Source organism: Leucopleurus acutus, assembly GCF_964270905.1.
Source record: "Leucopleurus acutus genome assembly, chromosome: 2".
NCBI classification, from domain to species: Eukaryota; Metazoa; Chordata; class Mammalia; order Artiodactyla; family Delphinidae; genus Leucopleurus; species Leucopleurus acutus.
In genome coordinates, this window is record NC_139143.1 from 75,154,891 (window position 1) to 75,182,132 (window position 27,242).

The window sequence follows — 27,242 nt, forward strand, 5'->3', positions numbered from 1 at the left end:
GTTTAAGAATTAACGCTACAGGTAAACTATAATCTAGCCTCTTATTTTTTAAGCAGCAGATGGTTTCCAATTTTTCACTACAATAAACAATGTAGCCATGAACAATACTGTATATAAAATACTGGGTAAAGAGAATAAATACTCTGAATGCTGCTCAAATTGCTCTCAAGAGCAGACATCCACAGAAGTATAAAAGCATATCCATTTCACCCATGGGCATTTCCATTTTTTTTAATCATTGCCAAATTTAAAAATAATTAAAATATTAATTTTTAACATCCAAATCACTGTATTAAAAAAATATATATCAAAACATAAAAAGCTACATATCGTAAATCAACCGTACTTCAAAAAAACAATTTAATGAGTTGTGTTACTACCACTTCTAGTCACCATTAAATAAAAACGGTTACAAACCTGGAGCCATAGAAACCTTGTTCTTCTCTTCCAAAATAATTTTCCCATCAAAACTCATAGCAGGCAGCATTCCCTGCTGAAAAAAGATTACATTCTCTTTTTTTAAACCAAAGTACTTGTGCTTTGTGAAGAATTCCTTTGTAGATTCCATTGTTCTGCCACTGGTCATTATATACCTTGCAAGAGAAAAGTAAATCTTCTAAGCCATAGCACTATCTGAATTAGGGCAAAGTAAAGTCTTGTCTATTTCCTAAGCTAAAGAAAATTTTTGAGAGCACTGTTTGTTTTCACTTGCTTCATCCTCTTCCTGGATAAGGCAGCATTAGCTGCTACCCAAGGGGAATTTCTTCCAGTAACTTCATCAATCCTTATGTATAAAATAAATCTGTAACAATATTAAAACATATCTCCTGCAACAGAAAGCCTACAACTGGCTCAAGTAAACATTTTAGAACTCTGAAAGGTGTATTCTAGGTTGAAATCTCCTATTCTAGTAATAGGGAGAAAAGGATAAATGTAATACATTCTAATTATCTCTCATGGTTCTTTTTACAAAAAAATTGAAATGGAATCTGGGCTCTGCTCACCCTTTATTTAAAATCATAAAAGTGTAATTATACTCTCTGTTGTCACAAAAATCCAACCCATGCCACTGTAGCAAAAGAGAAAATAATTCTATCTAAAACCATAATTAGTGACTACAATAGCTTTTCCCCTTACTAAAATGTAAACCATATATAAGTAGGGATTTTTGTCTGTTTTGGTTCTGTCTGTCTCGGTTCCCAGCACCTAGAAGTAGGTATTCAATTAATATCTGTTAAATGAAGAACATTATATAATTTCCCAGCACAGTCAATATCTGTCTGATTAACAAATTATCCTGGGTATTATGAGTATTATGAACCCTGGGCACAAAAACTTTGGGCATCATGATTTAGATGACAAAAGAAGTGACTAAACTGTTCCACATAAGAAAAATAAATTCTGAGCTGTGAGGAGAAAGAAAAAGAAGAAAATCCAACATGATAGTGGGAGGCCAGGGCTGTAAGTAGAATTTTGGCCACTTAGAACACAGACATCCTTCAAAAATCCCCAAGGGAATCAAAATGAAGAAAATAGTTCACAGCTGGCCAATACCATCCGTAATAGCCAGAAAAGCTGAGGAAATTACAAAAAGCCTATTTTTAAAGGCATCAGAGAGCTACAAAAGCAACATGGATTAGAACTAAAATTCAAGACAGTGAGAATCTTTCAAAGGAGAGCTAAAGATATGCAGCTGCCTTTTCCTGGGGGTATTTGCTGATCTGGGGTAAAGGCTAGTGGTAGAGAATCTGAGCTTGGACCAGGCAGAAGGACAGAGAAACCAGCAGAGTTTCTGTTGGTCACCTGGGGCTAAAATAAGAAGATTTGGGTCTAAAATAAGAAGATTAGGGACTTGAGGGATTTCAAACGCACAGCTGGTTTCCCCCTCAAAACATGCTAACTTCCAAAGCTGCTCTGAGAAACAGATTCAAGAGCTAAATCAAAACCTTTTAAAAAACAGAGCAGAATTTCCTGTAATCTCTTGGTGTTTAGAAGATGAACACTGGCCGAGATAGGCCCTGAGGACCTGGCATACTATCAGAGACTGAGAATCCCAGTTTGGCCCACAGCAGAGAAATCAATGGGGCTTTCAGCTGGTGTGTATGGGAGAAGGGTGAGGTTTCAGGAGGACTAAATAACCCAATACTTAAGGATATGAGTTTCTAGAGTGAGAGAACCCACTGAGTGCCCACAGCAGTGACTGAAAATAGATCCATACCACGTCGTCATGAAATTTCAGTTACTGAAGATAAAAAGAGACCCCAAATTCTTTCAGAGCAAAAGGGGAAAAAAAAAAAGATTGGGGATCAGAATGGCAATGGAGCCCTCCAAAGCAATGCTGAAACAATAGAGCAATGCTTTCAAATTTCAGAAGGAAACTGATTTTCAATCAGAAATTCTATACATAGACAAACTACCAATCAACATGAAGTTTCTAGACCGAGAGAACCTCTGAGTACCCAAAGGTACTCAGGTAGGGATTAAAAGTTGGAGGTGAGTATATATTGCTCGTTAAGGCTACAGTGATTATCTATCTAGCTGTAACACATATTTTAACATATATAATAAAGTATAGCTCCCAAGAAAATCTGTAGCAACAGGAAATACATCTGCCTACGAATAAAGTACATAGGCATTTTGAATATTATAAACCAATACATGTTCAGACACTGTCCCATAATGAGAAATATCTTACCATGGAATGATGCATTTGTTGCCATGATATTTTTCAGCTAACTGTTGAAGCTTCAGGATACGCTCTGCTTGAATCTGAAAAAGTGTCTTATGGGATGGCAAACCAACATCATACATCCCCTTGGGATATGCAACACCAAGTCTTGTCCCCTGCCCACCAGCTAGAAGAAGAACTGCTACTTTGTTCTGAGAAATCTGGAAAAGTCCTAAAAAAGAAAATACGTGTATCACTCTATAATTCAACACTTTAGGATTACATATACAAAGGTAGCTGCAAAGAGTCACCCTATCTGCATAAGGCGTGTAAAGACAAGGAATTCACAAGTAATCATGGATGACTATCTTGTTAATAAAAACATTTTTATTATTAAAAAATTAAATTTATATAACCCAACCAAACACCAAACAATGAATAATATACTTTAATGAACTAATAATTTTTATTCTGATAAGGTTGGAAGGCAAAGACCAAGAGATGTTATAAATGTTGTACAAGCACTTGACAACTTATCAGATGTGGCAAGTTAAGAAAAAGATAGGATAAAAGCAGATCCCTAGGCTTCAGGATGAATGATGATGCTATTAAATTACCTCCAGCTGATCAATCAATAACAATTAATCAATCAATGAGCATGTAAGTATACTAGACAAGCTACCATCCAGTAAATGTAAAGAAAAGAAACCCTGAGTTGGGAAAGCAGTGTAGTCCAGTGGTTGAGAAGCCGGGGTCTGAAGTCAGGACAGCTGGGTTTGAAACCCAACTCAAGTGAATGAGCTCAGGGGATTTGCCTGCAAAAGGGCATCAGGAGACTTTGTGGAATGATGGAAATGTTGTATATCTGACTGGGGTGGTAGGTACATGGGTGTGTAAATTTGCTAAAAACTCATAAAACTAGTGCATTTTATTGTATGTAATTATACTTCAGTAAAATTTATTAAAATGCCTTCTTTTTTTTTTAAATGGGCCATCTATTGCAGCTCAGAAGGATGTGACACGGAGTTTTTTTGAAACTGTAAGTGAAACTATAAATGTTTTTAAGAGACAGAGGCTCTCAGTTTGGATTAAAAAATAAAATAAAATAAAATCTTGCCATGTACCATTTCTAAGAGCTACCTCATAACTCTAAGGTAGACAGCTTCAGCACCAGAAGGTAGAGTAGCTTGTGGGAAGAGGCAACATAGAAACTGGATCTCTGGGAAGCTAGAAAAGCTGTAAAAGGTCAGATGTGATAAAGCAATGGCTGATGGCTTTTGTTCTATTTTCTGAATTTCATACTTTCATTAAAATTCTCAGAAATTCTATGAACAAGGCAGGCCACTATCCACAATTGTAGGCCAAGCCAGAGGGGGCAGTGGTGGCCAATATCAATTATTATTATTTTTTACATCTTTAGGGAATGCAGGTTTGTCTAATTTACCAGCTTTAGGCTTTATGTGTTTTTGATATATTGGGCTTTCCTAAAGCTAATATACTAGCACATTGTGAACTTAAAGAAATATTCTTAATAAATCCATTATAAAATCAGAACTGTCCTGATTCTACAATCTGTCTTTGCCAGTAACTAAGTACAGCCAAGGATGTTATGCAAGAACTTTCTAGCAATTTTTTCAATCAAAAACTGTAAAAGCACATTAGATATTTCCATAATTCTCACCTTTGATGTAAAGCTGCGAGCTAAGCTATCTGAGAATTAATTTTCTCTCTTTCTTCCTTGCCTATAACTAGATTGTCCTTGTCCTTTTCTCCATGGCATTTCATTGTACCTTATCAGAGTTTGAAAATAAAATACCAGGGGTAATGTTAGACTCCAAAATAATAACTAAAAATCTAAAAGGCAGGTATAATTTTCCCCATTTTAGAGATAATAGGCTCAGATGAGTTAATGATCTTGCCCAAGGTCACACAACTAAAAAGTGTGAATCAGGATTAGAACTTGACCCCAGGGCCTATTCACCAGCACTGCACTGCCTACAGCAGTCTCTTATCACACCCAAACATTTAACAGATAAATTACATAGCACCATAATTTTTAGGGGTGTAAACTGTCCTTCCTATTTCCTTCTTGCCCTTCCTACTCTTTTCCACTGAATTCATGAGAGGCTGTGCTGCCTTTTCTTATCTATCTTACCCATCATCCTACATGGAAAAGCTGCTGAGCCGGGAAGAGCCCACATTCTCCAAAACTTGCCAAACACTGAATTTCTAACAGCATTCCAGCTCCGTGTTGTGCTTACACACTCCCCACAACCACCATGTAACGAAGACTGCCTGAGATGAAGTAATCTGAAGGGAACAGGGAACCATATAAAGCAGTTTTGAAAACCATTTTACATTTGGTTATTCCTTGAGTTATGAAAGAAACTATGGTTTCTAGGAAATAAATTTAACTCTGCTGTCACTGACCCAAAAGCATTATTTTAAAATACAGGTCCACAATCCCTTACCTAAACCAGATTTATTTCAGAATTTTATTTCAGAATGCAGAACTCTTCAAAATTTAGAAAAGGAATATAGTACACCGACAATATGTTGTATTTTACCCCAGCAGATCTGAGACAGTACCTTATAATCACATTAAGTGGGATAAAAAAAGTTTATTAATAGTCTCATGTCTGTTCACGTCAGGTTTTGCACCATTTTAGAATGGCAGATAAATAACTTCAGTCTGTCTGGACCCTCACATACCACCAAAGGTGCTGGAATCAAAAATATTTCTAAACATGTTCCCAAAAAGTCCCAGGTAAATATTCTGGACACAAAGGTCTTTGTTTTTTTGGTACTATTTATTTTCTTTATAGAGCACATGTGTTTTAAGTTGTACTGTTAATATGGCTCTAATCATCCTTCCTGCCTTCTTACTTTTTTACCTTCGGGGTCCAAAAGTAAGTTTCTTCTCTCAGCTCCCTTACCTGTAAAAGGTAAGAGCCATACTCCCAGAGTCAGCTCCACATCTGAGCTCCTGCTTGCCAGATGGCCAAGCAACACCAACCGGCGCTTTCCACAGATTCTTACTGGTTATCAAAATATCACTGTATAACCTTTTCTCTTCCTTGGATCAGTTCCCTAAACTACTGCTTCATTCCAAATTTCCAAATGTTTCCATTCTAAAGCTTTGCTAACCAATAGCTGATAGTGGTCTCTTTCTTCATTGAAATAAATGGCATGTGTTTGTTTCCTAAGCCCCCGACAGCCATACTTTCTCCAATTCTTCTTTCCATCTGTGGACCTGATAACCCATCTAATCACTATGTCTTAAAAGTAGCATTGAGACCATGCTTGCCAGGGGTACATTTCCAGGCAGACCTACATTTACATCTCATCTCCATCTAGCCACAACTATTATAACCAATTATAACACAATCCATAAATATTTGTGATAAAAAGGTGTCTCTGCATTAACTTCTTCCTGCTGTATGCATCTCACTTATGAACAGACAGAGAAAAACAAAAGGAAAGAAAGCAGTCCCTAGAGTATCAAAGCCAGCTTCAATTCAAGAACTAAATAAATGTAGCTACAGCTGTTGTTAACAATACCAAATCGTATGGGGCTGAAGTATTCATCCATTTCATCTGTGTTACTACAATAAAACTGCAATGTTTATCAAAAGTGTGTAACACATAAATTAGTACCTGTCTTATAATGACAGATAAAATACTTCTTGAAATTAAGCAGGCCAATAAAATTCAGTAAGCCTTTTAGTTACACGGCAATATACATGATTTCAAACTGTATGGGTCATAACATAAATTTTATACAGGCAGCACTGCACCTATTTGAAAAATGTTAACTGATTATAAATGTATTTAACCCATGTGACAATTAGGAAATTATGAACTTCTATCCCAAAACTTCTGCAAATATATGGGAAAAAAACCCTGAAAAGTACATTACTATATCATCTTTTCATTACAGGTCACTAGAGTTAATTACCTTCTCACAGAAATCAGGACCTAACACACACTAAATCAGAAGTTTAAAAAAAAAAAAAAATCAAGCCAGAATGAGCCATTTCCAGGGCAGGGGTATACCTCTCTCCTTGGGGAGTCATGCATGTTAGCCCAACAGAGTCCGAGCACTTTTCCTGATAACATTTACAACAAACAGAGAGAAGAGTTTACAGTGGCCTCTCACAGGTCAACTGCTTCCTGGATAACTTCCTGCTTGGACTAGCTCCTCTCATACATACTCTTTGATTTGGGCACGTGCCTGAAACAAGGAGGTTGGCACAGGTGCTTCTGATGTAGAGCATTCCCAGAGCTTTCTATCTAAACTTTCAGCACTCCTGGACAAGGGGTGGGGTAAACAGGCTATTCAACTGGTGGAAATGAAGAAAGACTATACACAAGAGAGGAGATATTTTAAGTCTTTAATTTTTAATCACATTTTACAGGTGAAACAATTATTTTATGGATTAACTACTTCCCCAAAATATTAAGCACAAAAAGCAGACTAATAAGGAAAATCTCTGTTTGAACTGGTTTTAGATACTGGGGGATTATTGTGAATTTCATTAGGTGTAATAATGGCATCGTAATTAGGAAGAAAATGTCCTTATACTTAAGAGATGTACACTGAATTTTATGAGGGTAAACATAATGTTTGCAAGTTGCCTTAAAATACTAAAGCAGAGAAAAATGAAAGAGGGATAAAGCAAAATTAACAAAATTTTCATAATTATTTAATTAAGGTAATGCATATATAGAAGTTCATTATACTATTTTTTGTCTCCAAATATCTGCTTCCAAATATGCTTGAAATTTTTCATAATAACAATTTCTGGAGCAGGCTACAAGACTATACATAAACTATGATCCTAATGTATGTGTGTGTATATAAGAAAATATTATAAAATACTACTAGCGAGTATTTATCTCTGGATTGTGGGACAGCAGAGATTTATCTTTTTTCCTTTGTAATTCTTAGTATTTTCCAACTTCTCCAAAATAAGTATGTGTTACTTTTAAAATAAAACAAATCTGTTAGAAATATCACTGCACTAGATTTCAGGAAATGTAGAGGAGGATAATGTCATGAATACATTTTTTCTAAACAATCCATTTACTTTTCTACAATGCTACATAGATTAATTTTTTAAATGTCTCACAGGTAAAAAAAAAAAGGGCTAACACTGTATATTAATTTCTTATTATAACACAGAATTACAAGATTGTTTTGTGTTCAGTTTAAGCATGCATTTCTTTTAATAAAGAACGGGATTTTTTTTTAAGCAAATATATTTTCCCAGTGTGAATATCTTTTCTAAAATGATATTCTCATTGAAGCTTCTGAACTACTTCTTCCAAGATCTCAGTTTTGTAAGATAGAGGTTTTTCAGTTACCACTCTACATTCCATTTTCTACAACTGGCCAGAACACTTCAAGAATTAAATCAAAACAAGATCTCTCTTCAATAAAGAGCACAGTGGTAGCTTACGTATTTATCCTTCACCAATAACTTTCCACCTTTAAAATGTCTAAGGTCAACAGCCACCAGACACTTTGAAATTATTGTACAATGCTTTTATTTCCCCTATCCTGGGGCAGTGGGATGGGGGCAGGCACAGTGGGGGCTGGTGGGGGAGGTTGTCTTTGATACAATTATCAGGAATTTCCTACTATCTGAAATAAAGCATTGGAATCTTTGCAATGGCAATCTCTTTCCTTTGATAACTTACTGCAGAAACTTCCTTTTGTTATGAATTTGCACACATATGGCAGTTTCTACCTAATGAAAATGTTGTTAACGTCAGTTAAAAAGTCTCCCTCTCCACCCCTACTGCTTAAGCCACAAATAAATATTCTTCCCTTGCCAGCAAGCCAAAAGGAAGTTTGCTTTGCACCTTCTTATACTAGACTTGCTTGTAACAGTTCTGGATTTTAATCTAAATGAGAAGTCATAAATGTGGACTTTTAGTTCCACAGATTCCAACAAAAAGGCCATAAAGAAGAGACTCAAACTATAGACTCAAACTATAGTCTTGACTGTTGCTCATGGTCCCCATTATACAAGGCCAAAGCTTGGCTTTCCATGAGAGTTAATTCTAAGACTTTATCTCCATAAAATCACAAGGAGAAATATAGGCAGCTGGAATACCAGAGGGTAAGAAGAGGTCCTGTGTGGCTTTTGGTGAAACCCAGGGAGGGAGGGAAAGATTAATGAATCCAAAGTTAGTGGGGGTCACTACTGTCCTCCATTCAGAAGGATCCATCTGGAAGCCACTCTCTCACATCTTAGTGGCAGAGCCCTGTTCTAAGTAAGAAGCGAGGTTAGCCACTACCAAGCATTCTAAATATGAAAGGGCCCTCCTTGAAGATCATCCAATTATTTTCAATGTTTTTAATCTTCAACCCCTTTTAAGTAAAACTTCATGTAAAGAGGTTTATTTATATATGTATCAAATACATAAAAACAGGTCAAAGTAGAACTGCTCCTGGAGTGGGGAGATGAAGGGGCTGGAGACCTACCTGTTTAGTATCTGTTCCCCCCTCTCCACAGTTTCACCAGCAGTTGAAACCCTAGAGGTCTTTGGAACAGTTTGAAAAACAGTAGATCTGTAAGCCCAGAGAAAGACATGAAGATAATGGATAATGGCAGAGAAGAAGGTTGATAATGGCAGTTATGTTTCTTTTTTGGGGGGTTGCAGGGAGTGCCAAAAAGCGAAAGACAATAAAAATACCCATAGTGTGGTGCAAATTTAGACTATAAATCATATCTATAAAAGTAAATATGTATATAATCAAGTACTAGGTGGCAATGTGGACAAATAAAAACATAGATTTGATGAGGTTATGGGCAATTTCTCTACCGTAGTTCTGTTACTTTGATATTATTTTTGCGATAGAGTAATGTTTTTTTAAAAAGGAAAAAGTATTAGTCCAATCTGTTCATTCGACAACTGAGGAAATGAGGTCCAGATTTGACAATAGCATGTACAAACACTCAAGGGCCTGCAATATTTAGTCACTTTTACTTATGGAGGAGTAGTAGATTATAAAATCCACAGTTCTTAACCCTACCAAAAAAAGCTAAATTTTAGCTATTTTGCCATTGTCAAAAGCACTCATTAGTACTAGTTATGGGGACAGATTTTATGATATGCTTTAGAGGAAAAAGCATTGGGGAAATTCAACAAACATTTATCGACCAACATATAACTGCAAAACACTGCTCTAAATGCTATGTGACATACATAGACACCTAGGACACGGGCTGCTCTTTAAAAGTTTACAATGTAATGATGAAGATAGACATAAACAACCCTTATTATAAGGAAAAATGAAAGATGAGCATGGACAAATAATTTCAACCTGGGACACTGAAAGAAAGGTGACAGATGAAAGAGTATGTGTGGGGAACCTTGGAGAATGAGTGTAAGTTTCCCAAGTGGCACAGCCACCTCACTGCACAGCTCCAGGAGACGGGTGGCGTCACAAGGTGATCCAGCTACATGGAGAAGGGGTAAAGGCCAGACCCAGCTAAGGACGAGCATGAGCAAAGGCAGGAAAGGCATACTAGAATGTTCAGAGAAAGGTGAATTACAGGGTCCAGCTGAAAGGTGTGGGGCAGTAGCAGTGGAGAGAAACATAAGAGACGAGATTGGATAGGGCCGTGTTAGGGAAGGGTTTTGGAATAAGCTAGCATAAACTGAATGATTCAGCTTGTGCTTCAGGAAGGGAAATCTAATAGAAGTACGGACACTGAGAAAGGAAAGAGACTTAGAGGCAAATTATGACTTGAATGAGAAGAGCCTTGAATCAGGCACCAGAAATGAAAAGAGAATGGAGAGACGCGCAACAGGAGCCACTGCGGCCTCTTGGCCACACAATCTGTCACTCTCAGATCAGTCACCTGGCTTAAGGTTTTAAGGAAGTGAAAATACTGGTACTTTAATAGTTTTAGTACATCTCATAATAAGCCTTAGAGCAAATCTTCCCAGGCTCAGTACCTTCAGTTTCCCAGGCCTGCAGCTGATCGTGATCCCTGGTAGCACTGCCCAACACCTCTCGAGGGACAGCTTCCATCCGTGAGTCCACTTTCTCTGGCTGGGAAGAATGGTTAAATCCTTCAATGGCCTTTTGGAAAAAGAAGTTCAGCTCCTCAAAGTTCATGGCCTGGAGCTCTGTGAAAAGTTCTACCTGTTGGGCTTCTTCCAGCTCATTCCAGAATTGCAATAGGTGTTCTTGCCCAGCTTTGGACAACCTGAGTTTGAGGTCATTAACATTCATAATGCTCTGGTAGCCAAGTTTTGTGATAACTGGGGTGTAATTTCTGCACCTGTAAACCTGAAAGAGAAAAGAAATGAATAGCAGGTCAAAGTCCAACCTCAAAACCTGAGATTTTTCCTGCTAAAAATAAGTACATTAAAAAAAAAAAAAAAAGGGGGCTTCCCTGGTGGCACAGTGGTTGAGAGTCCGCCTGCCGATGCAGGGGACACAGGTTCGTGCCCCGGATCGGGAAGATCCCACATGCCGCGGAGCGGCTGGGCCCGTGAGCCATAGCCGCTGAGCCTGCGCGTCCGGAGTCTGTGCTCCGCAATGGGAAAGGCCACAACAGTGAGAGGCCCGCGTACCGCAAAAAAAAAAAAAAAAATCTTGGGAGTTCCCTGTGGTCCAGTGGTTAGGACTCAGCGCTTTCACTGCCAGGGCCCGGGTTCAATCCCTGGTCGGGGAAGTAAGATCCTGCAAGCCCCACAGCATGGCCAAAAAAATTTTTTAATAAAATAAAAAAAAATTTTTCAACCCTTGATGTTAAGGAAATTCTGCCTTTCCATCATGATCATACTCATAAGAGATCAAACTTGTAAGACAATGCTAATTATTCTTATATACCAGGCACTGCACAAAGTACTTTACCTACACGGTCTCATGTAATTTTCAACAACTCTATGACATAAATACTATTATTATCATCACTTTACAGTTGAGGAGAATGAGGCACAGAGAGGCAAAGCAACCCGGCTGACTGGTGGAGCTAGGGTGTGAATGCAGACAGTCTGATCCCAGGGCTCTAGTTGCCTCTATACTACTCCTCTGACCACTCAGCTACTACTGAAAGAACACTTGACTGTTTAATATTTCAACCCTTCTCTTTTTATCTCTAAGGACAGAAACACAGAATTCAGAATACAACAATATCAAGAAGACAGGAACCCTATAATTATAAAAAATACATTTGAGGGCTTCCCTGGTGGCACAGTGGTTGAGAGTCCGCCTGCCGATGCAGGGCACACGGGTTCGTGCCCCGGTCCGGGAGGATCTCGCATGCCGCGGAGTGGCTGGGCCCGTGAGCCATAGCCGCTGGGCCTGCACATCCAGAGCCTGTGCTCCGCGGCGGGAGAGGCCACAGCAGTGAGAGGCCTGCGTACCGCAAAAAACAAACAAACAAACAAAAAAAAAACATTTTATTTAAAGAGCAACTTCCACAAAGAAGCAATAAAATATATCCACTGTCTTTACTAAGAATTGAGCCCTAGGAGATTGGTCCAAGATGGTGGAAAAGAAGGATGTGCGCTCACTCCTCTTGCGAGAGCACCAGAATCACAACTGCTGAACAATGATCGACAGGAGGACACTGGAACTCACCAAAAAAGATGCCTCACATCTAAGGACGAGGAGAAACCACAATGAGATGGTAGGAGGGGCGCAATCACAATAAAATCAAATCCCATAGTCGCTGGGTGGGTGACGCACAAACTGGAGAACACTTATACCACAGAGGTCCACCCAATGAAGTGAAGGTTCTGAGCCCCACATCAGGCTTCCCAAACTGCGGGTCGGCAAGAGGAGGAGGAATTCCTAGAGAATCAGACTTTGAAGGCTGGTGGGATTTGATTGCGGGACTTTGACAGGATTGGAAGAAGTGGAGACTCCACTTGGAGGGCACACATGAAGTAGTGTGCGCATCGGGACCCAAGGGAGAGAGCGGTGAGCCTACGGGAGACAGAACTGGACCTACCTGCTAGTGTTGGAGGGTCTACTGCAGAGGTGGGGGGGGGGTGGCTGTGACTCACCGCGGGGACAAGGACACTGGTGGCAGAAGTTCTGGGAAGTGCTCCTTGGCGTGAGCCCTCCAAGAGTCCACCATTAGCCCCACCAAAGAGCTCCACTGGTAGGCTCCAGTGCTGGGTCTTCTCAGGCCAAACAACCAACAAGGAGGGAACCCAGCCCCACCCATCAGCAGACAAGCAGATTAAAGTTGTACTGAGCTCTGCCTACCAGAGCAACACCCAGCTCTACCCACCACCAGTCCCTCCCATCAGGAAGCTTGCACAAGCCTCTTAGATAGCCTCATCCACCACAGGGCAGACAGCAGAAGCAAGAAGAACTACAATTCTGCAGCCTGTGGAAGGAAAATCACATTCACAGAGAGACAGACAAAGTGAAAAGGCAGAGGACGTTGTACCAGATGAAGGAATAACTAAATGAAGTGGAGATAGCAAACTTCCAGAAAAAGAATCCAGAATAATGATAGTGAAGATGATACAGGACCTCAGAAAAAGAATGGAGGCAAAGATTGAGAAGATGCAAGAAATGTTTAACAAACTCCTAATAGAATTAAAGAACAAATAAACAGAGATGAACAATACAATAACTGAAATGAAAAATACACTAGAAGGAATCAACAGCAGAATAACTGAGGCAGAAGAACGGATAAGTGACATGGAAGACAGAATGGTGGAATTCACTGCTGCGGAACAGAATAAAGAAAAAAGAATGAAAAGAAATGAAGACAGCCTAAGAGACCTCTGGGACAACATTAAACACAACAACATTTGCATTATAGGGTCCCAGAAGGAGAAGAGAGAGAGAAAGGACCTGAGAAAATATTTGAAGAGAATATAGTAGAAAACTTCCCTAACACGGGAAAGGAAATAGCCATGCAGGTCCAGGAAGCACAAAGAGTCCCAGGCAGGATAAACCCAAGGAGAAACACGCTAAGACACACAGTAATCAAACTGACAAAAATTAAAGACAAAGAAACATTACTGAAAGCAACAAATTGAAGAATAAAAACCATATGATCATCTCAATAGATGCAGAAAAAGCTTTTGACAAAATTCTACACCCATTTATGATAAAAACTCTCCAGAAAGTGGGCATAGTGGGAAACTACCTCAACATCATAAAGGCCATATACAACAAACACACAGCAAATATCATTCTCAATGGTGAAAAACTGAAAGCGTTTCCTCTAAGATCAGGAAAAAGACAAGGATGTCTACTCTTGCCACTATTATTCAACATACTTTTGGAAGTTCTAGTCGCAGCAATCAGAGAAGAAAAAGAAGTAAAAGGAATACAAATTGTAAATGAAGAAGTAAAACTGTCACTGTTTGCAGATGACATGATACTATATGTAGAGAATCCTAAAGATGCCACCAGAAAATTACTAGAGCTAATCAATGAATTTGGTAAAGTTGCAGGATACAAAATTAATGCACAGAAATCTCTTGCATTCCTATACACTAACAACAAAAGATCAGAAAGAGAAATTAAGGAAACAATCCTTAATTTCACCATTGCAACGAAAAGAATAAAATACCTAGGAATACACCTACCTAAGGAGGTAAAAGACCTGTACTCAGAAAACTATAATACACTGATGAAAGAAATCAAAGATGACACAAACGGATGGAGAGATATACCATGTTCTTGGATTGGAAGAATCAATATCATGATAATGACCATACTACCCAAAGCAATCTGTAGATTCAGTGCAATCCCTATCAAATTACCAGTGGCTTTTTTTACAGAACTAAAACAAAAAAATCTTAAAATTTGTATGGAGACACAAAAGACCCCGAATAGCCAAAGCAGTCTTGAGGGGAAAAAAATGGAGTTGGAGGAATCAGGCTCCCTGACTTAAGACTATACTACAAAGCTACAGTAATCAAGACAATATGGTACTGGCACAAAAACAGAAATATAGATCAATGAAACAGGATAAAAAGCCCAGAGATAAACCCACGCACTTATGGTCAACTAATCTATGATAAAGGAGGCAAGGATATACAACGGAGAAAAGACAGTCTCTTCAATAAGTGGTGCTGGGAAAACTGGACAGCTACATGGAAAAGAATGAAATCAGAACACTCCCTAACACCATACACAAAAATAAACTCAAAATGGATTAGAGACCTAAATGTAAGACTGGACACTATAAAACTCTTAGAGGAAAACACAGGAAGAACACTCTTTGACATAAATCACAGCAAGATCTTTTTTGATCCACCTCCTAGAGTAATGGAAATAAAAAGAAAAATAAACAAATGGGACCTAATGAAACTTAAAAGCTTTTGCAAAGCAAAGGAAATTATAAACAAGACAAAAAGACAACCCTCAGAATGGGAGAAAATATTTGCAAACGAATCAACAGACAGAGGATTAATCTCCAAAATATGTAAATAGCTCAAGCAGCTCAATAGTAAAAAAAAAACTCAACCAAAAAATGGGCAGGAGACCTAAACAGACTTTTCTCCAAAGAAGACATACAAATGGCCAAGAAGCACATTAAAAGGTGCTCAACATCACTAATTATTAGAGAAATATAAATCAAAACTACAATGAGGTATCACCTCACACCAGTTAGAATGGGCATCATCAGAAAATCTACAAACAACAAATGTTGGAGAGGGTGTGGAGAAAAGGGAACCCTCATACACTGTTAGTGGGAATGTAAATTGATACAGCCACTATGGAGGTTCCTTAAAAAACTGGAACTAGAATTACCATATGACCCAGCAATCCCACTACTGGGCATATACCCAGAGAAAACAATAATTCAAAAAGACACACGCACCCCAATGTTCATTGCAGCACTATTTACAATAGCCAGGTCATGGAAGCAACCTAAATGCCCATCGACAGACAAATGGATAAAGAAGATTTGGTACATATATACAATGGAGTATTACTCAGCCATAAAAAGGAACGAAACTGAGTCATTTCTAGAGACGTGGATGGATCTAGAGACTGTCATACAGAGTGAAGTAAGTCAGAAAGAGAAAAACAAATATCGTATATTAACGTGTATATGTGGAATCCAAAAAAATGGTACAGATGAACCAGTTTGCATGGCAGAAATAGTGACACAGATGTAGAGAGCAAATGTATGGACACCAAGGGGGGAATGTGGTGGGTGGCAGTGGGATGAACTGGGAGATTGGGATTGACCTGTATACACTAATACGTATAAAACAAATAATAAGAACCTGCTGTATAAAAAATAATTTAAATTAAAAAAAAAAGAATTGAGCCCTAAAGGACAAGCAATACACACATAACAATCAAGTGATATGGTAATGCTTTTTAAGAGCATTCCATGATAATCCAGCCAAATGTTAACAGTAATAAAAAATAGGAGAAAGAGGAAATATTTAATCTACTCAGCTAATACAGATAAATGCAAGAGAAGACAGGCATTGTCCAGAAAGAGTTCACAAAGGAAATATGATCTAGCTGTGCCTCAACGGTTGAACAGATTATACAGACAAGATTAGGAAACAAGCAGAGCCTGGTGGCCATGGTAAGTAAACATGTGTAGGATGGAGAGCAGTAAGAAAGTTCAAGTTTTATGTAGAATGATGGGAAATGATGTAGGTTAGGGCTAACCCATGAAGAGCCTTGAAAACTAAGCAAAGGAATTTAGACCAAACAGAGTAGGTAACAGGAAGCCAACACAGATTACTAAACAGGGCCGTTCCACCATGCTTTAGAGAGATGAGAGAAAAGAGCATGGCACAAAACAGACTGTAAGGAGGGACAACTAGAAGCAGGAAAACAAGTTAAAAGACAATTGCAGGTGTGAAAAACCAAAGAGCAACCAGATTTGTTGCAGAGGAAATAAGAGTGAAAGGGATAAATTTGAGACACACTGGAAAGAATCATCACTGCATTATAATTGCTTAGCTTAGATATAAAGGACAGAGGAAAAGTAGGTATCAAAGAAAAAGCAAGAATCTTCTCATGTAAGAATAGTAAAAGGCAATATACAAGGTAGTTGAGAGCAAAATTCTGGAGTTCAGCTGAATTACTTAATTTCCCTATGCCTCCGTTTCCCCACCTGTAAAGTGGGATTAATAATACTCTCTACCTCATGAGGACTATTAAACATCAAACACCATTTACAAACTCAGGTTAAGAGAACCTACATCTGTGGGTCCCTTGAAGGGGCAATAACAACAAACACTACCATATATATGGCAGCACGATTCTTATTGCTTTATAGATAGCTGCTAATCCTCAAAACAACTCTAAGGTACTGTTATTGGGATTACTTTACAGAGGAAGAAACTGAGCCACAGAGATAACTTGCTCAAGGTCCAAAACCAGTAAAGTGACAGAGCTAGGATTCAAACCCTAACAGCCTGACTCCTAAATTCATGCTCTTAACCATCATGCTATACTGACTCTCAAGAGAAAGACTCTGTTATCTCCATGTACATGTGCATGTGTGTATATGTGTAAGAGAGGGGTGGCAAGAGAAAGAGAAACAGGTGATTTGTACTTTATTCAAAAATACAGACACAGTTGATTTTCTTATACCTGACTCACTTTGCAAAACTGAGTTCATAAGCCAACAGAATGGAGAAAGGAAGAAAATGTACAGGACAAGTAGGAGAGGAACTTTACAGGATGAACCAGATATAACCACCTCCATGCCACAAAAATCGTATTATTTTCTCCATTAATTCTGATAAGAGGTGTGTGCGTGTGTGTAATGGGTAAGCAGTAGTGAATAAGAGAATTAGACAAGGATTTTTACTTTGACAACCAAAGTCTGAAAAAGTTGAAGATCTAGAAATTATGACAGAACTTGCTACATGACATATTTGGCAGTAGCCCACCATTATCAAACATAACTTTATCAGAATTTAAATTCCAGTTTAAAAGATATTTAGTATTTCCCCCTCCTCTTCTGGTCTCCTTCCTACCTCTATCTCTGCAGCTATATTATGTCCCCCAAATTGGTAAGTAACCTCTTAGAGCGTTTGAAAAATAGTCATGGGGAGGAGCTTTGAATGCTTTAAATGCTTCACAGCATAGCCTTTTAAGTCTTTTTTAGCCCAAGCTAAGTGAGGCAACTCAGTAACAGTGAAGGAACAGAAACTGCCTTCTGTCCACACCTAGTTAATTTCACCAGAAAGCCCTTAAACTAAAGGCACTACATAATAACATACACACATTATCATAATCACTATTCCCTGATTTCAGATTTCATAAACCATGTACAAATAAATATAGCATAGGGTCAGGCCAAACTTAACAAAATCTTCGGGAAGCCATACAGCACATGTGTGTTCTGAACCCTCCAATCCCATGTTGCTGCTTGGCCAAGCCAGGGGAAAGCCAGAAATTTCAACCCTCTTCCATCATCAGTATTAAAACAAAACGGCAAGTAGGTTTTGTCCCACTCTCATGGCCCCCACAAGTATCTCCAATCCTTACCATCAACGCTTTCAGAGTCTTTTCCTCATATACTCAGGACACCCCAACTCACTCCCACCGCACAGTTCCAACGACTTGTCCCCACTGTAGGCCCCCCAAGCTTGGCAAAACTGTCCACAAGGCCCTAGCCTGAGAACCTCAAGGCCCCCATCCCGGGTCCAGGCGAGGCTCCACTCCCAACCTCTTGACAAACCCCTGATTGCAGACACTGCCCATGTGGGCGCCCTCATGCCAGCACTCCCAGCGGGGTCGCCGAGGCTGAGAAGCGCTGCGGGCCACACGGGAGCAGTGTGGGTGGGCAGCGCGCTCCTCGGCGTGTGCCAGGTTGCTGGCTCTTTGCACGTACGTGCGCCGCGTGTCCACGTCGCGCGCGTGGCCGTGGAAGCGGGTGCGTGGCGGCACCAGGCCCCCACCCGCCCCGGGTCCCGGGTCCCGCCGTCTCCTCCAGGGTGGCAAGAGTAGACAGCGACTGAGCTGGGAGTCCCTCACCTCTCTCGGCGCGACCACAGCTCCGCCCAGCTCCGGCTTCTTCGGCGCGGCCACTCATCGGCGTCCAGCGCCCGCTCCGAATATATACCCTCATCCGTGGGGCCGGGGCGGCAGGGCGGGCCAGGAGCTGGGGCCAGGAGCTGGGGCCAGGAGAGCGCCGGCGCCGGCCACCCCGCCCCTCCGTCGCCGCGACGAGTGGCTGCCCGCGCGGGGAGGAGTCGCAACCACCCGCCCAGACACGTCAGCGCCCACAGCGCAAGCGACTAGGCGGGCGCGGAGAGGAGCGCCGCGAAGGAGCGGGGCGGGGAGGGGCGGGGCCTCTCGCGTCACTCATTCTCCAGTCCAATGGGGATGGCGCGAGGGGCCTGTCAGTAGGTGGCCCCGCCCTCCAGCGTCCTCGCGGCTGGGGGGTGTACTTTGCGTTCGCTGGGTGGGGCGAGTTCCGAGCCCAGCGGTGGTATCACGGTTAGGCCTTAAGATCCCTGACGTCACTGTGTTGTTCCTCGAGGTGCCGTCCTGCGGCTCCTAGTCTTCCTTGTGGCCCCACGGCTCGGGGCGCCCCCCTTTTCCCAAAACGGACAGCGGAGCTGGATTGGGAGCTGCGTCATCCGGGTGGCGTGTGTCCCACCACCCACACAGAGGGTTGCGAAAGCGCGGCAGCTGCCGACGTCTCTGCGCAGAAGCCCAGGGGCGGGCCTGGCGCGCCTTCTGACCTTGCGCCACTATTTCGTCTTAAGCTGGCCAGGTAGTCAGGGCCCTGACCGTCTTTCTGTTCTATGGTGTTTGGGGTCGCAAGCACGTGAAGCCAGACCCATTTACCTTTGCACAAATGGGCACCAAAAAAAAACAAGAGAGGAAATGCAAGCAAATTTATTAGGTAACCTGAGAAAATGAAAAGCGCGCGCCAAAGAGAGGTAAGCCCGATGTCAGCTTTGTGTGACTGTGGTCTTAACCTCTCTGGGCCTCAGTATATGACACGAAAAGTGGTGTTGTAGTGGTTGACCTCCAAGGCCGTTGCTGTGTGACTGGTTATAATTGCCTGTATACCATATAACTTTGTGTGGATGTGCACATGCGATTATATGCTCGGCACTGTGCCTTTAAAAGCTGTGTTTACGCGTGGCACTTGGCACATTTTCTGCAAGAAGTCCAAAATGTTGAAATACCAAAACATCTAGATTTAACAAAATACCTGACTAAGAAATTCAGGCATCTCGGTGCCTTTCTTCTACCTTCTTGAGTGCAAAAGCCTTTTAATTTTATCAATTTCAAAATCATCCACTGCATTAAGTAACTGAAAAATTTACCCTGGATGAGTAATGCTGGTAGTTACACATTCAGGAGGTTGAACACTATCTTTCATGATCACAGAATGTCATCCATTTGTTTGAAAGATTTATAGTTGTAGTGGTTATGAACATGACATCTGCAGAATTCCAGCTTCTTTATTGCTTGGAATCTTTGGCAAGTTAACTTTTCTACATCAGTTTTCTCATCTATAAAATACAGACAATAATAAATATGCCCCTTAGGGTTGTTGTGAGGATTAAACAAGTCAATACAAGAACACAATGTGGAACAGAGTAAATAATAAATTGTAATTGTTTTTATGTGAGTGCTTATGCTATGTCAGGCACTGTTCTAGGTCCTGAATACCTTGATATACTTAGCATCATCTAGAAAACCTTTTGTTGTTTGGATCCCTGATACTATAAAGAACATTTCTTGGGCTTCCCTGGTAGCGCAGTGGTTGGGAGTCCGCTGCCGATGCAGGGAACACGGGTTCATGCCCCGGTCCGGGAAGATCCCACATGACACAGAGTGGCTGGGCCCGTGAGCCATAGCCGCTGAGCCTGCGTGTCTGGAGGCTGTGCTCCGCAGCGGGAGAGGCCACAACAGTGAGAGGCCCGCGAACAGCAAAAAAAAAAAAAAAAAAAAAAAGCCATTTCTCTCAAACCTTTCATGATAACTAAAAACAAAATTACTCCCATTAATGTTGCTGAGGTCCCACTTGAAGAGACCTAGAAGCCTCCACACAATAATACAGCTTTGTGACCTTTAACGAAGGGAAAAGAATGTAAGACAATTGCTTTCTAAAAATATACTGTCACTCATCTACATTTCTACTCCCTGAGGAAGAAATATATGAGAATTTAGAAAAATTTGACCTAGGAGACCAGATTCAAAATCACAGTTCAACCCTGAATTCTTCCTTTATAAAATGAGGATAATGCCTAACTCATGTGGGTGTAGTAAAAATTAAAAGATAAAGACTCTGTAATAGTGTCTGGAGTATTATAGGCATTCTATAAATCTTAGATGAATGAATGAATAAAGAGAAAAATCACTATTAAAGAGTTCATTAAAGAAAAAGGAAGAACTGAGCCCAGCACAAGTGTTTTCAACGCACTATTATAAAATCAAATTTTTACTTTTACCCTTTGTGCTAAAAATATTTTTCTAGTTTCTAGGCATAAAAAGGGCCATAATCTTATCTTACCAGATAAATATCCAGAAACGTCTTGCCTAAAGAGTTATTTCTGTCTTTTAAAATATTTTTTATATACATAGTCTTTTAAAAACTAACGGCAGTGACTTCCCTGGCAGTCCAGTGGTTAAGACTTCGCGCTTCCACTGCAGGGGGTGTGGGTTCGATCCCTGGTTGGGGAACTAAGACCCCGCATGCCACGTGGGGTGCAAAATAAATAAAATTAAAAAATAATGGCAGAGAAGGCAAGGATGCTCACTATCCATGATTATTTAACATTACACTGAAGATCTCTTCTAATGCAATTAAGAGGAATTGTAAGAAACTTAAGAATTAGAAAAGAATAAGCAGAACTACCTTGAATTTCAAATGACATGAGAGTACCTGGAAAACTCTAGAAAATAAGATTAACTCAAACTATGAGAATCAATGATAAGACTAAATCATAAAAGATTTCAGTAAGGCTATAAAATGAACAGATAGAAGTCAATCGTTTTCATATACACAACTAGTTAGAAGACATGATAATAGAGGAAAATCCCATTTACGATAACAACAAAGGACATTAAATGTAACACAAAATGTGCAAAAGCTGTATAAAGAAAGCTGTAAAACATTCCTACACAAAAGCCACAAAGATACTTGATAAAAGGAAAAACACCTTTTGTTAATGTATAAATTACACTCCATGTTATATTATAAATGTATAAACTAGACAAGCTGATACCAAAGTGCTCATGGAAAAAGAAACATGAAAGGATAACCAGGAAAACACTGAAAAAAACCAAAAAACTACAATAAGAAGCCTACCTACCAGATACTAAAATATTCTATGAAACCCCTATAATTAAAACAATGTGGTAGATTGTGAATAGATGTGAACAATGTGAACAATTGTGAATAGTCAAATGGACTAGACTAGACAGTCCACCTTTATGATATAGTACTTGGTCCTATTTAGGCCCAAGTACTATATCATAAAGGTGGCATCTCAAACCACTAGACTTTTGAGTAAATGGGACAACTAGGTAGCCACTTGGAAAAAGATGAAACTAGATCCGTACTTCACACCATTCGTAAGAATAAACTCCAAACACATCAGAGATCTAACAGTAAAGTATGAAATCATACAGGTAGTAGAAGAAAACATGGAATACTACATAGCTACATGGAATACTACAAAAAACAAAAAGAGACTGATACGAACTGAAAAGGGGTGACTTTCAGGACATTGGTATGTGTGAAAGAAAGCAAAGTGCAAACAAGTATACATAATGAAAGAAGGGGAAATAAGAAAATGTACACACATCTGCTTATTTTTGGAAACAAAACAAAGCAGGAAAGACAAACCAGAAACCAATAAGATTAGTTACCTGCAGCGGGTGGGTAGGAATCAAGTGGAGGAATGGGGAGGGAAGTCGCACTTTTCTAAATACAACTTTCTGTATAGTTTTGACTTTTGGAACCCTGTTAATGCTTTACATATTCAAAAAATGAAATAAAAATAACAAAGAGGGAGGTTGAACCCTGAAACAGAAACCAAACAGAAACAAATCAACCTAACTGTATCTTAAATAACGTAACTTTTTACTGAAGTTTCCTTGGGGGGATTAACCCAAGTAAATTTTGAAGACAGTAGTTTTTCACAGCTTTATTGAGGTTGACTTCAAATAAACTACAGATATTTAAAATGGACAATTTGGTGATTTTTGACATATGAATATACCTGTGGGCGCAGTATTTTAACTTTCTACCCTCAATCTAAAGACAAAATGAATTGTAAACAAGTGTTAAACTCTAGTTAGTAGGTTGGCTTTTCACAGTGGTGTGGGTTAGCAATTCTGAAACTATTTTGTTTGTATCGTGGAGGTGAGCAAATGACTAAATGTATTGAAGATAATGAGAGAGAAGTTACTTCTGGAGAAGAAAATTACACATATGGAAAGGCAGAGAGGCTAGAATTACCTCTTTAGTGCAGATTGGAATTGAAGTTAGCATGAACTCATGATTATCAATCCCAGTACAGAAATTGGCATACATATGTGTGTATATGTGATAGAAATGCATATTTTGGGGAAAATGCTAGCAATTAGTGAATTTGGGTAACGGGTATATGGAACTTCTTTATACTGCTTGACAATTTCTCTGTAAGGTTGAAATTATATAAAAATTTTAAAGTTCAAAAAATTAGAATACAACTAATGGTGGAGTTCTTCACTATCAGTCCAAACAAAAAAAGAAAATCTTTAACCCACGGAGCACACAGCTCTGGAGGAAAGGACCGAGGGTGTGAGAGTCAACAGAATCATTTGCCTGTCCCCTGTCACATGCCCTCAACCACCGGGTCAGAAAGCTTCATCACCTGGGAAGCTGTAAATGCCACACAGTACTGTTTTGGGTGACAGCTGTGCTCCCTTAGGACAGGCATAATGCTAGGGAAGTGTTTTTCTCTAATTCTCAAACTTCCAGGTGAAAACGGGCTTAGATGAGGAGTATGGAAACGTGTTGTGCAGAGTGGGGAATGGCCTGGAATCCCTGGATATTTATATGGATGTCCCTGGGCTTGAACTATTCTCTTAAGAACAAACTGGCACATTTTTCAGTATTCAATCAAGAACAAATAGATGTTTTTTTCAAAATATGTTTACTGGGTTGTTCTGTGCCAGTCCTTGTGATAGATACCACGGGGAATCAAAAGCTAGGGTCTGGGTCCCCAGGGAATATATAAACATGGGGGAGATGTTGCTTTTTCAAGCCAAGGGGCCATAAGTGCCACAGTGAATGCACAAATGAAAGATTTCAGAGCTCAGAGAAGGGAGAGAATAAAATAAAGAAATTTCTTAAAAGGATAGGCCAGTAGGGTTTGAGAGAGCCAGGAGGTGAGAAGCCTCGCTCTTTAAGAGTGCCACCCCTTGTTCCTCAGCCTTAATAATGGGGCTTCTATGAGCCAGTTATTTGTTTTCACACTGGCAACACCTGATGCCTCCTTAGCAAAATAAACCAAGGAATTTGTACTCAGAGAACTTAGCAAGAGATCTAGTAGGGTTGGTACTAAATAAACTGTGAAATCAGAAGCATCGAAAAGGGAATATTTACCAAAGGGTATGTATTTTGGGTAGTACGTATGATCCCAACTTGGCTTTAGAAAAAAAAAAAGATAATACTTTCATTAGTTAGATAGATAGGTAAGATAGATTAGATAGATGAGATAATAGGTAGATAGAGGCTGTGAGATTAGGAAAAATCACCCTAATTCACTGAACTTCCCTTTCCTTATCTACAAAATAGAGAGAACAATACGTGCAATATATCTTACAGAGTTGGAAAGAGAATTAAAAGAGAAAGGACCCAGCACACAGCAATTATTCAATAAGTGTTAGGTGAATAAATAAGAGAAGGAAAGAAAAATAAAGAAAATAAGGGAAATGGAGTGGTCCTCTATTAAAAATACAGAATCATGTTGGGATTCCAAGAAAGGTGTTTTAAATGGGCTATTATCAGACACATTCAAAAATTCAGAAGTGTATACCAAAGAAGATCTTATGTTTTATCTTTTAGGGACAATGGGATTCCGGTGACTTTGGGGTGTTTTCTAAATTTACTAAAATGAAAATTATTTTACAATTAAGAGAATATATATTTTTTAATTTCAGAAAAGCAGGTATGTTACTTAACAAGTAAAGAGGCTACTTGCTTGCTTGTTTTTCCCTGCAGTTGTATCGGATATGTGCCAGTCTGTCCACACTTCCTTTTGTAGTACAACCAGTGAGGATCCACACAGACTTTTCAAACAGTGGGCTGGTATTAGTGAGCGTATACCAGGAGTCCTCCCTTCACTGTCCTGAATGTGATGGCCTCAGCTAGGCCCCTGAAAATCTAAAGGACCCAGGTTATTTCTCAGCAGTTCATCAGATCACCAGGAGGTCTGGCTTAGCTCAAGGCTCGCATGAGTGTTTCATGAGATCACTATTTCCAAGAGACAAACAGATGAGTGGTGGAGGAATTAGGGCTTTGACTTTCCTGTTGATATTTTCCTAGAACTTGAGTCATCCTAACGTAATAGCTCATCATTCCTCCCACTCTCTAAATTTTCTGTAGCTCAGGCTGTGTTTTGAAATATTGTGAAATAACGAATACACCCTTTTATTTATAGATATATATATAGATAGATAGATATACACTCAACATATAGCCCCTCTAAACTGACTATAATCTGGGAAGTAAATAAATAACAGGAAGAAATGAACCAGGGAGAGAGTAGTTGAGTGCTGTGTGTAATAATTACAGAGATACACAGCCTCAGGACTCCAAATTGAGTAGGCTGTTACGGTGTGGGAGAGTGGACTTTAAATTCCATTCCAGTGCTGTTAGCCAGAGATTGTCTGGTCCATCTCCCTTAATTAATAGAAAAGGAAACAAAACCCCCCTAAAGTTAAGTGATTTATCGAAGGATAGAATAGATAATTAAGAAGCAGAACCAAGATTAGAAGCCTATCACTGTATAACAGGGTTTTTCTGGATTTAATGAGTGGAAAACTAATCCTGTCATTAAAAACCTCAACCACCATAATAAATGTTTCGAGTATATTTTCTTCTCTTCAAGCTAAAAGGCTCTCTACATTCTGAGTCCTGGGTCAAATATTTAATGCACCCTCTTGGGAGGCCACTTAGCTGGATATTTCTAAAGCACAGGGGGGCTGTCCCCAGGGGAAATTCCTTGGAAACTTAGCCTAGAATGGCATCTGGCCAGCACTGAAACCAGAGCTGCAACATATTTTGTTCTAAACTTGTCTCACCACCTATCTGGTCATTGTTCTCTTATGCCTCTCAACTCAATATGAATGACAAACCAAGGTATAGCATAAGTTGTTATTGTTGGAGATATCTCCTAGTCACCTATTCCTTCCTTATGAATCTACTACAGCTGAAATTTATTTTATATTTTCCAGGTAATATCTTTAAATAAGAAAAAGATAAAAATGGCATGTCACCTCCGAGAAATCTCATGCACAGCAAGGAGTTCCACACATTTTTTTTGTTCTAGGCTCCACCTCTCCACTTGGCCTGTGTTAACTTAATATTAATAGAAAAAAGACCTAAAATCGCAATAAAAGTCTCTGATAGTGCCAACTGGCTTAGCATCAAAATTGAAATACAAAATGCAGTTTCAAAACTTACTTGGTTCTCAGAGCTGCTGGGTAATTATTTCCTGTACCTCTCAACAGCACTCATTTACTCATTCACTTTGGTTTTGGCTGCTTAGAATAATAGGTAAGAATATGGACTCTGAAGCCAGAGAGCATGAGTTTAAGTGCTGACTATGCAATTACTTAGCCGAATGACCTTGAATTAATTGATGTCTCTGTCCCTCATCCCCCCATCTGTAAAATGGGGATAATGATAGGACCTACCTACTAGGGTTACTGTGAGGATTAATATTTTTAAAGTGCTTAGAGCAGTTTCTGACTCAGAATAAGAGCTTGGTAAGCTTTTGTTTAAAAAATAATATTTACTAAGTTTGGCTTACTGGGTATCAGGTATTGGGACTAGAATGGTGCAGCAGACAGACTCTACAGTAACTCCCATGATCCCTGCCTCCTGGGTTGTGTAATCCCCTCCCCTCGAAGGTGGGCAGGACCCATGACTCACTTCCAATAGAATATGGAAAAGGTGATGAGATAATCATTCCCATGAATACATTATGCTATATGACAAAAGTGATGGGATGTCACTCCAATTATTAGGTTATATTATTTAAGACTTTTTGCTAGCAGACTCACTTTGACTTTTTTTTACTGGCCTTGAAGAAACAAACTGCTGTGTTGAGAACTGCCTATGGAGAGAGCCACATGGCAGGGAACTTCACACATGTTCTAGGAGCTGAGAGTGGCCTCCAGCCAGTAAAAATACAAATAAACAAAAAACCCTGAAGTTTGCAGTCCTACAGCCATAAGGAAATAAATTCTGCCAACAACCTGCCAGCTTGGAAGTGGATTCTGCTCCAATCAAGCCTCCAGAAGAGAATGCAGCCCAGCTGACACCTTGATTGCACTGCAGTGAGACCTTGAAGCAGAAAACTAAGCCTTGCCCAACACCTGGATTACAGCCTTTTGAGAGACCCT

General features: G+C 39.7%; 1 protein-coding gene across 6 annotated transcripts in view; it reads right to left on the minus strand.

Moving 5' to 3' along the window:
• UAP1 (UDP-N-acetylglucosamine pyrophosphorylase 1) overlaps positions 1-18,815 on the minus strand; it is a 37,155-nt gene extending 18,340 nt beyond the window's left edge. For 4 of the 6 annotated variants that reach the window (XM_082834407.1, XM_082834406.1, XM_082834405.1 and 1 more), the window contains exons 1-4: positions 18,633-18,734; positions 10,643-10,979; positions 2,696-2,900; positions 418-593 (exon numbers count right to left, since the gene is read on the minus strand). In XM_082834407.1, coding sequence (XP_082690533.1) covers positions 418-593; positions 2,696-2,900; positions 10,643-10,922 — 661 coding nt within the window. In that variant the 5' untranslated portion in view covers positions 10,923-10,979; positions 18,633-18,734. Of the gene's footprint in view, positions 1-417; positions 594-2,695; positions 2,901-10,642; positions 11,277-18,632 lie in introns of those variants that run through there. The other 2 variants (XM_082834408.1, XM_082834404.1) reach the window with 2 other exon arrangements.
• Between the last annotated feature and the right edge of the window lie 8,427 nt (positions 18,816-27,242).